This window comes from Pteropus medius, unplaced genomic scaffold (assembly GCF_902729225.1).
Source record: "Pteropus medius unplaced genomic scaffold, Ma_sr-lr_union100, whole genome shotgun sequence".
Lineage (NCBI taxonomy): Eukaryota > Metazoa > Chordata > Mammalia > Chiroptera > Pteropodidae > Pteropus > Pteropus medius.
In genome coordinates, this window is record NW_024349566.1 from 395,048 (window position 1) to 412,607 (window position 17,560).

General features: G+C 50.1%; 2 protein-coding genes and 1 pseudogene across 2 annotated transcripts; all 3 read right to left on the reverse strand.

Annotated features, from left to right (window-relative positions):
* Positions 1-85: 85 nt before the first annotated feature.
* On the reverse strand, positions 86-6,247 carry CFB (complement factor B). Its single transcript, XM_039882964.1, has 18 exons — positions 6,042-6,247; positions 5,719-5,952; positions 5,097-5,282; positions 4,801-4,974; positions 4,473-4,574; positions 4,233-4,369; positions 3,790-3,928; positions 3,320-3,451; positions 2,906-3,007; positions 2,664-2,801; positions 2,069-2,166; positions 1,810-1,927; positions 1,425-1,578; positions 1,243-1,319; positions 930-1,042; positions 706-838; positions 576-625; positions 86-295 (listed from the first exon to the last, which is right to left on the reverse strand). Exons 1-18 carry the CDS (start codon positions 6,169-6,171, stop codon positions 140-142), a joined length of 2,373 nt encoding a protein of 790 aa, XP_039738898.1. The 5' UTR covers positions 6,172-6,247; the 3' UTR covers positions 86-139.
* Positions 6,248-6,646: 399 nt separating this feature from the next.
* On the reverse strand, positions 6,647-17,560 carry C2 (complement C2). The gene is made up of 18 exons (XM_039882981.1): positions 17,258-17,560; positions 16,891-17,097; positions 16,095-16,280; positions 14,668-14,841; positions 14,481-14,579; positions 14,179-14,312; positions 12,936-13,074; positions 12,190-12,330; positions 11,418-11,507; positions 8,900-9,040; positions 8,690-8,784; positions 8,479-8,593; positions 8,197-8,362; positions 8,028-8,104; positions 7,800-7,891; positions 7,472-7,598; positions 7,265-7,314; positions 6,647-7,058 (listed from the first exon to the last, which is right to left on the reverse strand). The coding sequence occupies exons 1-18, from the start codon at positions 17,355-17,357 to the stop codon at positions 6,882-6,884; spliced, it is 2,310 nt and encodes a 769-aa protein (XP_039738915.1). The 5' UTR covers positions 17,358-17,560; the 3' UTR covers positions 6,647-6,881.
* On the reverse strand, positions 10,052-10,170 carry LOC120618966 (uncharacterized; annotated as a pseudogene).

Sequence of the window (17,560 nt, forward strand, 5' to 3'; positions counted from 1 at the left end):
CGGCTATTAGATTTTATCTCATTTGTAACAACATGGCCAGTGCACATTCCCCACTCCATTACCCCAAAAGGATCTTGAACACAGGTATTGTTGCAGCTGTTTTAATTTGATTTCATGCCCCTTTCCAGCAGTAAACCCCTTATAGAAAATCCAGGTTCTCATCTTGGAGTTTCTCCTTGAGCCAGGGCAGTACTTGGAAGAGGTTGATATGAAAGTCTCGGGCATGAGCAGGTACCTGTTGCCGCCGCCCGTGGTCTTTGCAGACATCCACTACACCCCAGCTGATCACACCAACCTGGAGAAGGGGAGTGGGTGCCATGGATCATTTGGTAGAATTCCTTCCCAGGAAACACAACTACTTCCAGTCGTATTTGCAGTGACCTAGAAGAATTAGGCTAGAGACACAGCTCAGTCCTGGCCAGACACGTGGTCCTGAACCAGTCAATTCAAGGAATAGTCCCAAGGTGAGGCAGGTTCTTCCCTCCCCTTTTGAGCCACATGCATTGAGCTTTCCTGTTTTCAGCCCGCTGCTGACCACTTGGCATCTACTCACAGATGAGAGAGCGGAAACTCACTTGAATAAAGCGACTCCTCTTGTGAATAATCAGAGGGCCACCAGAATCGCCTACAGGGAAGGAGAGGCTGATGGGTAAAAGGCTTTTGGGCCTTAAGAACTTGTAGCACAACCAAAGAGCCTTCTCTCACCTCTGCAGGTGTTGGGGTCAGCATAGGGAGTCACCCCTCCAGTGCAAAGAAACCTGGGGGTGACCACCTCGGAGATGTCCTTGACTTGCTCGTAGCCTGGAGCCTTTTGAGCATCTCTCTCACATCCAGCTTTCTGTAGGTGATGTAAGAAGCATGGAGGAGAAAGGTGATGCTTAGGAAGAATCGGGGCTTAGAGGACCACTTTAGGATCCTACATTCCTTACCTTATCCCCATTCTTGATGTAGACCTCCTTCCGAGCCAGCATCTTCTTCCTGTCCTTGGTTAACTCAGATACAAACAGAGCTTTGATATCCTTTGCAGGGAGCAGCTCTTCCACTGGACAAACGGACAGCTTGGGTCATTTCAGCATTCTCCCTTTCCCCATCTCTCCATTGTTGTCAGTCAGCAAATATTCCTCAACCCCTCCCTTCCTATGAGCTAGATTCCTGACTGGGCATCATCTTTTGCAGCTCCCTCTCATGCCCTAGTTGTCTTGCAATCTCACCCTAGTACTCCGCTGCCTGAATATGTCTTACTCTGTCGCTGGCAAGTGGTTGATCGTGGAAGCCTCAAAGCTTGATTTGTTCCCTCAGTGCAGGGGAGACAGATGGGTCTGTTAAGGAGAGATGGGGAAACTCAGAGATGGCAAACTCTGGATCTACCCCAATCCTTCAACCCTACCTTTCCCAGCCTTTTCTCAGGGAGCCAGATATCTCACCTGACAGTCTCGCTATATGTCAGTTTTTTCTTGAGCTTGATGAGGGCCACATCATAGTCATAAAATTCAGGAATTCCTTTTTCTTTTTTCCCATTGATGTTGTACTTGGGGTGAAATAGGACTTCTTCTATCTCCAATTCCTGCTTCATCCCTCCTGAGGTAGGAAGTAAGTGGATACCTCTGGACCACCCACTTCTCTGTGGGCAGTTTCCTACTTCTGGCTCCATGTCATCCCTAACTCTAAGTCTTCCCCATCCTTAACTGGTCCGGGGTGCAGAAGAGGGGGCTATGTTGAGGAAGGGTAGACTGGGCTCTTGAGCAAGTGGGTAGTGTTCTGCGGAGGACAAGGCTGGAGCTCCGAATTGATTTGTTACATCATCCTTACCCATGCTGACCTTGATTGAGTGTTTCTGGTCATCCACCGTGAAACAGTGTGCTGCTGTCAGCACAAAGTACTCAGACACCACAGCCCCCATGCAGTTCTCATGTCCCTTCGAAGGGCGCTGGGAACAGAACAGCAGAGGGAGGAAGCTCAACTCTTACAAACACCACAATCTAATATGGGCATTTTGCCCTTTTTCTAACCCCCATTTTACCCTGACCTCACCTCCCACAAGTCCCTACCACCAGAATGTTGTGCTTACAGTGACTGAGATCTTGACCTGCCATGGTTGCTTGTGATAATCAGAACCGTCCCTGTGCTCCCAAACCATGCCACAGAGACCCAGAGTCCGGGTTTCATCTGGCAAGAAAGGAGAATGTGCTGAAAGCTGGGACACTTCCAGATGGCAGGGGCTTTGGGGGAGGGACACCTACATGTCCACGGAAAGCCAAGGCCCATAAGGAGAAAAGGGCAGGGAGGGGCATTTGGTTCCTTAGGCCAAGGGCAAGGAATCACTGGTTCAGTGAAAAATTTGAGACTAAGATCGGAGACCTGGATGACTTCAGGCCCAACTCTTGCTAGCTTGCTGTCCCTTGACTGTATTGGCCTCAATTTCCACATCTGTAAAACACGGGACTTGAGAAAGAGCTCGAATGTCATTTGGAGCTCTGTGATTCTAAGATCAGAAAGTGGACACTGCCAGGAAGCAAGAATGGCACTAAGGTAGAGAGGAAGAATGAGAAAGGCCTTCCAGACTGCCAGGGCTTTAGGAAGATAGAAAGGATGAGCGGATTTGGGGGAGGCCTAGGGAGAGCTAAGTTTCCTGACCATCTTGTACCCTTCTGATATCTTCCTACCAAGCATTTGGAAGAAAACATTCTCCAGGTTTTCCATGTCCTTGACTTTGAACACATGGTTCTCTTGATCTTTCTTGGAAGCCAAAGCATTGATGTTCTCTTGGTTCACAAGAGGCCCAACCCCAAACACATAGACGTCTGAGAGGAAAAAAAAGGGAGAGTGAGGATACAGACTCGGGGGTGGGTAGGGGGAGGCAAGGGCTAAGAAAGCAGGATACTGGGTTCTGGGCAATAAGACTCACCCAGATAATCTTCCCTTGGGTTTTTGCGATCTCTACCAATGTCCAGCAAGGCCCGGATATCATGAATGACAGGGACTGGGTCCCCGCCCATGTTGTGCAAGCCTGCAGAAGAGACAAGGACCTTGAGGGTGGGAGTCAAGGAAGGAAGAGGGTCAAGGAACATAAATTGGCTGGAAGTAGTGATATGCTTGGCTGGGTAAGCAGGTCGGGGAGGGAATGGAAGTGACAGATCACAGAGAGCTTTAAGGAAAAGTGTCCCTCCTTGTAAAGTGTCACAGGAAAGATCAACATGGTTGGGACCTCAAGCATGCTTGCTGCTCAGAGGCCCAACCGGGAATCTAGTGTCACGTGGACTTAAGGGCCACACACTGGTATGAAGCGTGGGGAGTCAGGTAGGAGAAAGGGCCCTCTGACCATCAGTCATGAGAATGATGACATGGCGGGTACGGTTCCAGCCTTCAGGGCGGGTGTTCCCTTCCCAGCCCATCATGCTGTACACTGCCTGGAGGGCCTTCTTGGTGTTAGTCCCTGTCTTCAACTTGTGATCTGTGGACAGGGAAGAGATTGTCACCTCGCCTAGTCTTCCAAGCCATCCTCGAACTCAAGGGGCCTATCAGCAACTGAGATCCCACATCTCTCAACTTTTTTAGTTATTGTTACCCTCACCGACTTCCCTTTGACCACAAAGTGACCCTCTCAACCCCTAACAGGTTTCCACTAACCTCCATTCCCCAGCGACCCTGCTGTCTAACCAAAGACTACAAAGTGGCCCTCCCTGCCCCCCTACATGGTCTCACACAACACCCCTGGACCTTCTGACCTCTCTGACCCCAAAGTGAACCTCCCGCTATTCCCTCCCACCATTTGCTTTTCTGACTCCTGACCTTCATAGCTGATTTTGTTGAGCTTCTCTGTGACCCAGTCTGCATTGCTGCTCTCTGCATCAGACACTCTGATCAAAATGTTGGTGTCTGTGGCATATGTCACTAGACCATATTTTGGCTTCACCCCATAACTTGCCACCTGAGAGGAGCAAAGAGTCATGGCATTGCAAGTAGAATACTATAGTTGGGAGAATTCAGCAGCTTTGCTGGGATAAGAGAGGTCATAGTAAGGCACTCAAGGGCTGACAGGTCACCTGAGGTTTGTAGGGGAGTCTGGGTTAAAGGTCAAGAAACTGCTTCAAGTAAAGGAGGAGGATAGCTTAGGACCTAGAGATTTTCTGGAACCCTATAGCTCAGAGAGGCTGGGAACACCAAGAAGCTAGTCCTGGCAAGGCAGTGAGGGCCATTCAGGGTCCCCCACATTCAGAGGGAGGAAGCTCCACCTTCTCAATGAAGTCTCTGAGACAATTCTTGGCCCCTGTAAAGTTGTGCGCCCCAACGCTGTCTGATCCATCCAGCACCAGGTATATGTTCATGGAGCCCGAGGGGTCCAGGACGATCTTCCTCTTCTGTTGCTCCCCTGGGTGCCACCAGAAACACTCAGGCTCCAGCATGCATGGTTCTCCTGCCCCTTCTCCATCCTCCTCCAATTCCCTACCCCACCTCCCACTCTGCCTTCAAACCTGGGCTGTGCCCATCTTCAGCATCGACTCCTTCTATAGTCTCTGTCAGGGAAGACAGGAAGGCTTCGGCCACCTCTTCAGGGGTATCGTACATAAAGGAGTCTGGGAGAGGTCAGAGATCAGGTCATATGTCTGGGAAGGTCAGGGACACAGTGACCGGAGAGAGGAGATGGTGAGTTTCTGGGGTGAGAGGGGCTCAGAAGTGAGGAAATTCTACAGGGAGGTTTAGAAGTGGAAGGAACTGGGTCAGGAAAGGGGGAGAAGACAGTTGTGGGGATATGAGGCTAGAAGAGCAGGATCTGACCAGAGGGCATGGGTCAAGGGTCACCTTGGCAAGAAGGCTCCGTTCCACTCCAAGAGCCACCTTCCTGGCATGTTCGCCGCTGGGAGCCACGCAGGGTGAGCCCCCGGCTGCAGTAGTAGGTGACACTGTCTTCAAGTCGGTATTGGTTGCCCACCTTCCTTGTGCCAATGGGGATGCCTGGGTTGGGGCAGTACCCCGCTGCAGAGGCATGAGACATGGAGGTGAGAGCCAAAGTCGGAGGTCCAGAGGGCAAAGTAGAGCACAGGCTGCAGCACGGTCAGGGAGAGGCTACCATGATGGGGGGAGGCGATGCTTCTCACCTCCATTGTCGCAGATGGCCGTTTGCCCATCCCACCGACCAGTCACTTGACAGGTGCGATTGACAGAGCCCCGGAGTGTGTAACCATCATAGCAGTGGAAAGAGATCTCATCACTCAGATTGTAGTAGGGGGCCCGGGGCCAGTACTCCCCATTCTCAAAGTCCTGTGGTCTTGGGCAGTGGATTGCTTTGGGGGAGAGGGACAAGTACAAGTTACTGAGAGGGAAGGGCTGCACTTTAGGGTATCCCTCCTGGTCTCAGGGTCCCTGTCACTGAGGAACAGTGCCTTCTTAGTCCCACAGCAGCAGCGTCTACCTTTCAGCCCCTGGAGGGTCCCTCAACCCATGGAGAGTCTCACTGCTCCTCCCTCCCCATTCCTGGATCTTCTGTTAACTGCCAAGGCTGCCTGGTACTGGGTAAATACTTAGTAAAGATTAGCTCTCCTTCCTCCTTCCTCCTCCCTCCTTCCCACCTCCAACTCCAAACAGCTCCTACACTTGCTCAACCCAACTTGTCAGCCTACCTACAGTCTCAAAACACTCTAATCTCATCCTAGTCTGGATCTCGGTCGCCACCTGCTCCAACCCTCTGCTGGCCCATGCCCACCCTCATTGTCCTCCAACCTCTGCATTCTGCCTTCTTGACAATCTTTTGGTCCTTGGTCTGCAGGGTGCTCCAGGACCCTGTGGATCTGCAGATACGAGCCTGCACAGGGTATGGGTAGAAGCCAGAGGGACACACATACTCCAGTGCCTGGCCCTCCTTGAGGAGCCGGAAGGAGCCACCTTTAATCTCTACTCCCTCTAGAGAGCAAAATCCTTGGGGCCTGGCTTCCGGCAATGGTGTCGTGCTCCCACCTAAAGAGACAGGCTGATAAAGCGGGGCCTGACAAGGCCAAGGAAGGATGCTGGGGGCAGAAGGAGGAGGGGTGGTGACCCTGGCTTACCTCTAGACAAGAGGCCCAGGACCAAGGGTACCAGACAAAGTCGGAGGCTGAGATTGCGCCCCAAGGAGACAGAAGGCAGGAGAGAAGCTGAGGCTGAAGGCGGGATGGCCTTCTGCGGCTTGTGCTGCATGTCTGCTTGACTCAGTGTCTAAGCTGAAATTCCAGACCTGAGCCTGGTGCTAACTCTCCCTCTTCCTGCTCCCCACAATACCCAAACTTTATGCACCAAAGCAGCAACTGGCTTCAACCTGCCCCACTTATCCATATCACTTGGACACCCCAACCCAGGGGGCGGGGGGGGGGCGGCACTGAGCTGCCAGTCAAGGAAACAAGGAAATAGAAACTACACAAGCTCCACCCTTTGCTGCCCAAGGTCCAGGACTCTTCATTTCAGCACCTCCTCTCTACCCCAGTTCCTCCCCAACAAGCCCAGACCGCCCCCTTATGGACCAGAAATAAGACCCCAGCTCAGTCCCCTGCTGACTCTGTTATGGAGCAGAGTCCAGCCACTGTTTGTCCAGCAGGGTCTCTGACCTGCCTTCTGCGGTTCCTGGAATCATTCCTGCCTTCCCTACCCCACCCCCCGGCAGAGGCACAGACAGATGTAGAAATCATTAATTTTTATTAATTTCATAACTGGGAAATTCCACGTGAAAGTGAAAGGAGAGTGAGTCATGTAAAGCCAAGGGTGGGCTGAGCACTGCCTTGGGACCCCAGAGGCCTGACTTATGCAGGGCGAGGAGTGAGGATGGGTCGTGGGGTAGGAGGACAAAGATTCAGAAGTAGGACATGGGAGAGATAGCAGTTCCCGCGGTACAGCAAAGGGGTCAGTGGGCATGATTAGAGGGGCAAAAAGTTCAGGACTCCCTCCAGGTGCTGCCTCAGCCAGGGCTGCAGGCGGAAGAGATTGATGTGGAAATCTCGTGGTTCCGGCACCTTGCCCCTGGGGGCTCTCTTGCGGGAGTTTTTATCAGAGCTGCCACAGGGGTTGTAGAGACCCCAGCTCACCAGGCCCACCTGGAAGAAGGAGAGAATGGGTTAGGTAATGAAGTTTGAGTTTTGCCTTCCTTAGGCCAGAATTTTACAGGGTGGAATAGGAGTCTGCCACAGCCCCAGCTCCAAGCCCCAACCTCCCTGGTTCCTTCAAAGACCTCCCTTATCCTCCCCGCAAGGCCAAGATCCTATAACCCCAGTCCTGCGAGCTTTTCCCTTTCTCTCCTCACCTGAAAAAACCTGAATCTCCGCTCAAGGAAAACTGCTCCTCCAGATTCTCCTGCAGAAAGAAGGGACAAGATATTGTCATTCTGACTCTTGCCCTGCTCCCCTGTCATTGGGGCAGTGCACAAGCATCCAGGCATGCATGCTGACCACAGGTGGCCTTCCCTCAGGAATCCAGTTTCTGGGGTGGAAGACAGGTGGGAGGCACTCACCCTTGCAGGGGTTGTCATCCTCCTTGGTCCCACTGCATAGGAACTGGTCGGTCACCACCTCTTTGACATCTGTTAAGTTGGGGAACGTTTTTTTGTCTTGGGAGACGACCTTAATACAGCTTGTCCACTGTAGTAGGGGTAGAACAGGCGAGAAGAATGGAATGAGCAGGCCCAGGGGACATCTGGTAGTCCAGCTAGGGCTGGGAGGAGAGGCGACTCAGGGTCAGATGGAGAAAGCAGCGAGAGCTGGAGGAGGCAGAGAAACAGTCTGGGAGATGCCCCAGAGAAACCCCATCTCCCCATAGCATCCCGGACCTGAGTCCCTCACCTCAGTCCCTGTCTTGAGGTTAATGTTCAGTTTGTCCCCATTCAAGGCCACAAAATGAGCAGGAACACTCAGTTTATCCAGAAGTTCGTTCTCTGCAGTCAAGGAGAGGGGAGGTTAGTCCCTTTACCCAGCATCCAGACTCCTGATTTGGGGACTGCAGCACAGCCCATATTGTCACCCCCAAGCCCTGGTCCCAGCTCTTCACACACCTGAAGCCCCAGCACTCACCGTGCTCTCGGCAGGTGCTGCCTGGGGGTCTCCGCAGAGCCAGATTGGCCCCCACTGTGCAGGGAAGACAGATGGGCCTGGGGACAAGGGTGGGGCCACACAGACCTGACCTTAGTGCCTGTTCTCCAGGGCTCCCCAGAGGATGCCCTCCCATCCCAGATGCCAGCACCTGGCATGAGTGGACATCTTCACTTTCTGGGCCAACTTCAGCAGGGCAATGTCGTCACCATAGAATTCCAGGATTCCCTGTTGCTTCTTGGCAAAGACGTTGAACCCCGAGGAGATCACCGCCTTCTCGATTTGGAAGTCTTTGCCCCACTGGGAGTTGGGATCCCCTGGGAATAGTATGGCAGAATTGGTTGGGCCAGAGCTCTTAAAGGAGCCAGATGCTAGGGACAGGAGTGGGAGCTCTGACCGCGGGGTCAGGAATCTGGAGGTGGCCCTGCCTTACCCACATTGACCCGCCACAGGGAACGGTCCTCATCGGCATGGCGGAAGCAATGAGCAGCTGTCAAGACCCATTGGTCCGAGATGAGGGCCCCCCGGCAGGTCTCGTGGCTCTTGGGCTGCAAGGGAACAGAAAGTCTTCAGGGACTGCTATGTCTCCGGCCCATGGCTGCTTTCACCTCTGGGATCTGAGCCCCACCCCTCCTTCCTGGTACCTTGATAGTGACATGCCAAGGTGTCCTCTCCTGGGCAGAAGCATTAGCTGACATGTTTCCCACCCCACATATGGTATCTATGAGCTGGGAGACATCTGTGGGCATGAGGAGCAGATAGGGAAGGAAGCAGGTGAGGGGCACCATGAGCAGGTTCTCAACCTGGATCCCTTGCCCTCTCCACTCTGGAGAGGGTGAACGAAACTCACTCACCCAGCATGTGCTCAAAGACCTCGTACAGAGCCTTTGTGTCCTGCAGAATGAAAGCATGCCTCTCACCATCCTTCTTGGACCCCAGCTCATTCAGTTCTCTCCAATCCACCTCCAGCTTGCCCACCCCGATGGCGTATATGTCTGATGGGGAGGGAGAAATCACCAGAATCTTGTGGCTTGGGGGCTACCCCGTGAGACAGGAAGCTGTAATTTAGAACTCACTGTGTTCTACAAAGCTCTACATGAGATGGACCTACCCCCTACCCCCGCCCCCCAATACCTATAGGACTTCATTTCCTACCACTCTTCACCCTTCACTCTATTCCAGCCACACAGACTTCTTGAACTTCCTCAGATTTGCAGGCACACTCCCACCTCAGGCCTTTTGCAAAAGCTGAACTTCTGCCTGGTTCGCTCCTCCCATAGATTTCACACTTGGCTCATTTTCTTATCTTTTTAAGTCTTGACTCAAATGTCACTATCTCAGTGAGTCTTCCCTGGCCTTGTTGTCTAAAAATTTAATGCCCCAGACACTTCCATTTCATGCCTGCTTCATTTTATACCTAAGCATGTGTCACTATGTACCGTGGATTCCTTATTTATCTTGTTTAATGCCTACAGTGTCTCCCAAAAGGATTATGTTCAAGTTCTATCCCTCGGTACCTGTGAACATGATCTTATTTGGAAGTAGAGTCTTTGTGGATGTAACCAAGTTAAGATGAGTTCATACTGGGTTAGGGCGGTCCCTGATCTGATGCCCAGTGTCCTTATAAGAAGAGGGGAATTTGGACACAAACTCATAGAGAGAATGCCATGAATGCTATGTGATGACAAAGAGATGCACTGAAGGAAGAAGGGGATGTGAAGACAGAGGCAGAGACTGGGTTATTCTGCTACAAGCCAAGGAATGCCTTGGAGCCACCAGAAGCTGGAAGAGGCAAAGAAGGCTTCTTCCCTAGAGCCTCCAGAGGAAGCATGGCCCTGTTGACACCTTGATATTGGACTTCTAGCCTCCTGAACATGACAGAAGGAATCTCTGTTGCTTTAAGTCACCCAAGTTTGCATAATTTATTGTATCAGCCATAGCAAACTAACACTTTGCCCCCTCCAGGATGACATCCCCATGCAAGGAGGCATTTTTTTTTTTTTTGATACCTACAGCACCTGATATTCCTAGGTGGTCTCCTATCCAAGTACTAACCAGGCCCGACCCTGCTAAGCTTCTGAGATCAGATGAGATTGAGCATGTTCAGGGTGTCATGGCCGTAGGCAAGGAAGCATTTTTGTCTGTTCGCAGCTGTACCTTTCGAATGGTACCGAGCCCAAGAAAGGCTCTCGGGACATTTTAAATGACTAAACGAATAAAAAAGAACTCATGAACGTAGCATGGAGGCAAAACTTCAGATCTGATCTTCTTCTGTAAAATGTAGGCTCTGGGAGAGGGGCCTGGAGACATCTCTTCCCACTGGAGATCCTGAGCCCACACAACCATCCAGGCACAGCCTCTGAGTGAATGTGGGTGCCAGTCTATGGGTGGCCTACAGAGTCTGGTCTTCTTCCACCCTTGGCACGAGATTTTATGGCCCTTTTTTGCTCCCAGAGGGCCCTGTGTTGTGGGTAAGGGGTAAGATACTCTGACAGACTGTGAGAGAAGTATTCCCTCAGAAAGCAATCTAGCACTGGCCAGGAGGGAGCAGTTCCAATGGGAGCTGGGCAATTGTCATGCCTCACAAGTTTTCTTCAGTTCCTGCTTCTTTCTAATAAAGTTTTTAAGAATTTAATGATGGCCCACTTATGCTCAAGAGTTAGGTAATGGAGTTTGAGTTTTGCCTTCCTTACGCCAGAATTTTACAGAAGAATCTGCTTTTCCCTGACAGGCAGGAGGAGCAGGGTGGAACAGAAAAGAGAGGAGCCAAAGGGCAAGTGAAACTTGGGGGTTCCAAACCAGATGCCCTTCCTTATCTGGAGCACTTCTCTTTGAAATTGTTTTGTGGTCAAAGGTCAGTGCAATTTGTATTCAGTCTGAACCTGAGGAATTGTTCTTTTAGAGTCTGCAACTGCCAAAGCCTTAGTTAGTTATTTGTACTGCTAAAAGGGGAACTAACAGGGACAGTCCCCACAAGCAATGCAGGCCTTTGCTTCCTGGAGAGGTTCCTGGAACATTAAATGGTGAATAATGATAATGATATTAATGATGGCAGCCACTAACGCACACTGTGTTTCTCTGTGCCAGGCAATGTCTGAGCATCTGCTCCTATCAGTCTAAGACATAGGGCCTAGGACTATCCTACTCTCCCAAGTGAAGAAACTGCCACGGCCACAGCCAATGAAAGATGAAACCACAGTTGAAACCGTAGGTGGTTTGACTCCAGACTCTTCAAAGTGACATTTGGCTGCCTTCATACAACCTGGAGTGGTGTGTCTTGCTAAAAAGAAAGCCAAGATGCTGGAACCCCTGGTTGCAGGCTTTGTGCCTCCTGCAGGGGCAGCACAGATGGGAGCAGGGGCAGATGCTCACCCAGATAGTCATTCCTCTTCTGGTTGATGTTCAAGATCTCTTTGATACTGTCAATTGCTGGCTTGGGAGAGCCCCCCATATTGGACTTCCCTAGAACAGGGAGAGAAAAAAATTTTTCCTCTGGGTGGATATATCAGGATTCCCCACATCCTGGCAGTCTCAACACCTATACTTTCTACCCAAGTTTTAAGATACATTATTTACTAAAATTCTCTGTATTCTAGAGAATGCTGGGCCAGGAGCTTCATTTACTTTGTTTCATTTAATTTTCATGAAACAGCAGAAAGCGTGGGTATCCTCATTTTACAGACAAGAAAACTGAGTTCTGAAGGGTGATGTAATGTGGACAAAATCAAGACATCAATGACAGAGCTCAGATCCACTACATAGTGCACCCTTCCATCTGCTCCTTGACGTCACTGCTCCAGAGCCACGCCACCCCCCCCACCCCCCAGCTCACTCTAGTTGACAGTTATGGGTAGTGACAATAACTAACATTTATAATCACGAAATACTTTTACACAAACTACTTAAATTTCTCTCCATAAAAATTGTGTAAGGAACGGAGAGCAGCTATCATTATCATCATTGTCGTCATCATTACTGTTATGACTTTCAACACTATATCTAGTTTTTAAACACTATTTCTACTTTATAAATAAGAATTTGAGGCCCAAACTGGCAGAAGGAGAACCAGAATACAGGTCTTCTGATTCCATCTTGGCCCTCCTTCCACTGTCCCAGCCTCACTCACAAAGACAGTGACACCCACCATCTGTCAGAAGAATGATGGCGTGTCGGATTTCCAGCCAGGCAGCCGTTTTCATACCGAGGCGTTGCATTTGGTTATTCATCATGATATAGACACTATTTAGGGCCTCATAGGTGTTAGTTCCGGTTCCATTTTCATGGTCTGGGATATGCAAAGAGAAAGGAATCTCTTAGAAACTTTCCACCTGCCACCTAAGAGAAGGGAATCACTCTACTTCCCCCAGCCAGTGGAAATGATATTATCAACTGGTTTGACAAACTCAGACCTTGGGTATCTAGATAGAGATTTGGCATCATCGTCTCCTGAGGCTTTAAAAGCCATTCCTCTTAGAAGTGTTCATTGCATAATCCCAATCTTAGGCCACTCCAAAGTCCCCAGATTCAAAGATGGGGTTTGCAAAGAATTTTGGGTTGTGTTAGCATTTGCTACCCACTCCCCAGGTAGTTTCTATGACATGGGGAGACTACGGTGCTGAGCCACGAAAACCAGACCTTGTGGTTCTGGCATCATGAAGGAGTCAGAGACCTACCTGCACTGGACATGCAGCACTTAGAGTAAGCCAGGAGTTGGTGGGAGCTGGAACTCCTCCACCATTAGCCTGGCTTGGAGACCGGAAGAACCAGAGCCCCAGAGCCCAGGGACTTGAATGCCACCAAGAGGCCTCTCTCTCTAACTTGTCCAGAATCTGTTGGCAAGAGAGCTCATCCCCTCCCTTTCCTATCGCTTTCATCTGATGACACCTGTACCTTTATAGTTGATGTTGTCCAGACGGTCGATCACTTCGGTCACATCCCGGGAGCTGTCATACAGGACGGACATGATGATTTTGGGCTTTGATGCAAAGGTGATGATGGCGACACTAACATTGATCTCAAAACTAAAGATCTGTGAAGGGCAAGTGAGAGGTAGTGTGAGGAGCCCTGAAACTGAAGGGGGAACTAGTAAGAGAGCAAATAAAGGGCCCTAGAGGAGGTAGAGAACCTGAACTAACAAAGGCAAGGTCCATGGACACTTACTAAGAAACTGCTGCTTGGAACAACTCCAGGAACTGACATTTGTTGACCATCTACTCTCTTTGATAGGCTCGCTCCTCATTTAATCTTCACAGCAACTTTGTGAGGAGGGCATGATGGTCCCTATTTTATAGATGAGGAAACTGAGGCTTTGTTACCTTGCCCCAGATCACACCGCTGGTAAGAGATGGTTGGAACCTGTCAGTGCAACTCAGAGGCACTTCTCCAACTGTTGCATTTTGCAGCCTCACGATTTAGTAAGTTACTTAACTTTAAGTCCTACGAGAGACTCTAAGGAGCACAAAAAGTGCCCTCTTTAAAATGTAGCTAAGAGGAAAAGCATATACCTACGTAAACTACTGTGAAAAGCATAATTACCAAGCAAAATGTAGGCAAAAAATCTAAACCAGCGGATTCCATACTCTTCCGCTCATGCATCTGGTCGGTAAGGACATTTCAACCACTTACCCTTATATAGGTATATATGCTTATAAAGTATGTTCTTATTTATAAAGTGTGTCACTATAAACATATAAAAAATATTTAAATGTTTTTAAATTATTAAATATAAAGTTATTAATTTAATTTTAAATTAAAATTATTCAACAAGGATAGCAGTATTTTTCTGCCATACCTCAGTGGATTATTTTGTGTACCTCTCTGTGAAGACCATTGTTCTAGATGATGAATTCCTAGAAACTAGGACTTCAGTCTTATTTATCTTTGGTATCCCGCAGCACCCAGCACCCAGCACCCAGCACAGTGTCTGACAAATAATAGTGCCCCAACAATGTTTGTGGAATTAAAAATATGATCCCATAAATTGAATCCATGATTCCTTCATTACATGCATATAATCTGAGAAGACTTCTTGAAAGAGCTGGACTGTGAGTGGAGTTCTGAGGAAGAGAAGGAAACAGAGAGAGACAGTGTGTACAGGAAAGCCTCCTCGGTGCCCAGGCTCCCATTTCCTGACCCTGTCCACCATGAGGATGGCGCTCTCCTTGAAGACGCGAAAGTCATCTTCTGCTACACTCTGAGAAGCATCCAGGAGCAGGTAGAGGTTCAGGTGACCAGAGCGCTGGATTTGGATTTTTCGGCCCACATTTTCTGAATGGAAGGTGGAAGAGGAGGATTCAGATTTCTGCCTCCTACCTTCTCTCTTATCAAGAGGACCGCCCTGCTTCCCCTCCAGTAAGCTCGGCAATGCTGAGTTCACCAGAAGCTGAGCCTGGAAAGCCTCCTCAGCACCCTGCTGCCCACTCTTCAAATGCTCACCATTCTTCTTCTGAGTGGGATTGGTGGCTCCAAGTAGGTGAGACAAGGAGGTGCCTAGGGCGGGGGCCACATCCTCAGGAAAGTCGTAAGAGTAGGGCTCTGTGGGAAGAGCCACTGGGGTCAGCCAGGACCTGGTGGGGGATGGGGAGTGCCCAGGAGTCTCATGAGGGTCAGGGCAGCTACTCACGGCGGCAGATGGGCTCCGTTCCACTCCAGACCCCATTGCTCTGGCACTCCCGCTCTGCAGACCCCGTCAGCACCAGATTCGAGGAGCAGCGGTAGCTCACCTTGTCTCCAAGGCCAAATCGGGACCCTGTCCTCACTGAGCCCACCGAAATGCCCGGGTTGGAGCAATGGCTGGCTGCACATGGACAAAGGAAGATGGAAGTGAGCAGGAACCTGCCTCTTTGACCTCTTGCCCTGCTTACCCGCCCTCTCCCTCCAGTTCTTCCTCCTCTCCAGCCCCTCAGAGCCTCTGTAGGCCCCTTGGCCTCCCTCTTGGGAGACCCCACAACCATGCTTCCCAGGGTGTGTGGATAGAAAAACCTTAAGGAAGGCCAAATGTTTAGAGCTCAGTGGCCTCGGTTGCCAGCTAAAGCATCCCAGTCCCAGCCCAGGGACTCAACATGCATCCATCCCAGCACTCCAGGAAAGATGCCAGCTGAGGAGCCCACCTCCACAGAAGACACTGGCATTTTCTAAACCACAATGAGTCATCACTACACACTCACCAGAATGGCTAAAACTAAAAAGATGGGTAATTCCAAGTGTCAGAGAGGATGAGTCCACCGGAACTCTTTTATATTACTAGAGTGTCATCGGTGAAACTGCTTGCCAGCCTCCACTAAAACTAAACATATGCCAACCGGGACCCAGTAATTCTACTCCTAGATAATATGCTCAAGAGAAACAAGTGCACGAGTGCACCAAAGTCGCGTACAGGAACGTAATTGAGCTTTATTCATAATAGACAAAACTGGAAAGAACCCAAATGCCCATCAACAGGAAAATACATAAATAAATTTTAATATATTCATATAATGGAACTACACAGCAGAATAGTTTATAGTGTATGCGGTGCTTATCAGATTCCAAAGGATGTTCTAGATGCTTACTAATGTCAACTCATTTAATCCACATGACAACCCCATGCAATAGGCACCCTTACTATTCCCATTTTACAAATGCAGAAACTGAGGCACAGAGAGGTAAGATAACCTACCCAAAGTCAATGTCAGAGCCAGGCTTGGAACCCAAACTGGCTCAAAAAGGAAGACACTTAAGCATAATACTTGATTTTCTCTCAGCATACCCTCCGTCCCTGCAATCCTGTGGGGCCTGAATATCAATCTAGCTTTGAAGCATTTGGAAAAGGTAGACAGTGCATGGAGGCTTTATGTTGGATCTGAAGTTTAGAATCGATTACCTCAGGCCTGGTTCCCTGAAGCAGGTGATGTATGACCTGTAGAACTCGATTTACCAAAATCCAGGAATATTATTTTGGCACTAGAAATACCAGGCTGCTGTCCCCACAGAGGATCCCTGGACACACATCTGGCTCCAGGGTTCCTGGAAGTCCCCAGTCCCCATGCAGCCATCAGTCAGGGCACTCACCGCCATTGTCACACACGGCCGTCTCCCCGTCCCACATGCCGTTGGGGCGACACCGCCGCACAGACGAGCCCCGCAGTGTGAAGCCATCATCACACTCGAAGCTCAGATTGCCGCCCACAGGGTGGGACCCCAGCCGTGGGGTATACATGCCATTCTCAAAAGAAACAGGTGCTGGACAGCGAACAGCTGGAGGGAGAGAAGGGATAGGAATATGGGGATGGGTGAATAACCCCTGAGCTGGGCATCCAGTGGGTGATATTCAGCTTGGATGCATGGGGCCAGCCAACTGGCTGTCTATATATTAGGTTGATGCACATAAAATTGCTGCTTTTGGCAATTGGTTGAACACTGGCATTTTCACGCTATTAGTTCAGCCTAACAGATTGATAAAAAGCCACTTCTTTCAGCCCCTTGAGGAGCATGGCCACCCTAGGACCTCCCTTGGTGTCCTCAGATGTTCCATAAGTGGGTAACTAAAGAGGTAACGCCTAGCACAACAGGGGACTCCAGGATCATCTAGTATCTTTTCTAAATGGCCATTACTGTGCAGTCAACTGTTTTTTTAAAATATCCCTGGCTTCAGCACCCCACAATCTCCATCAAAGCCTGCCTCCAATGTCTTGCTATGGGGAAGGTGACATTTTCCCATTATTTTCAAAGCCCTATGAAAAAGCAGCTTTGCTGTCCCACCCAGACCATCCAGTCATGCTAAGTCCCACCCTGAGCAACTCTTGAATAGCAATTCTGAGGTGGCTGCTGGCAGGGTTCCCTGAACAAAACCCTTCGAGAGCCTTACGTTTGCAGACTGCCTTTGTCAATCGGGTAGATCGTAGGGTCTGCCACTGTCCGTTGCTCAAGCACAGCCGAGACGCTGGGGATGGATAATGACCCGGGGGACAAGAGTAGATGAGGACACTCCCAGGGGCCCAACCGTGGCTGAGGGTGAAATTGCCACCTGAGATTTTCACGTTCTGAGGGCAGGAGGGAGCGGCTGCAGCCAAGCCTGTGGGCATGGGGACACAACACAGAAATGCAGAAAAGAAGGAAGGCACAGATGAGAAGAGGAAAGCACAAGGGACTATCCGTTTTACCCTTGGAAACTCAACCTGGGTAGCACCAACCTCACCCACAGGACCCCCACATCCTCCCACCCTTGCTCCTACCTGGGTACAGGGACAGCAGGCAAAGAAGAGCCATTAGTGGGTCCATGGTATCCACCTTGGGGCAGGGAGAGGCAGAGAGTAGGAAGAGGGAAAAGATCATCTGACTTCCCGAAAACCAGAGCTGGCTCAGCAGTTACTTCATTTGCTGCCAGAGAAGGAAAACGGGAGTGGCAAAGGGGACGGTCTCTTGCTGGGGAAAAAAACAGTCACAGATTGGGAACTGAGCTGACGGGGTGAAACCTGTGCCTTGTCTTCCTAATCCCAATATATCAATCGAGTCAATTGATCTTCACCACAGCCTTT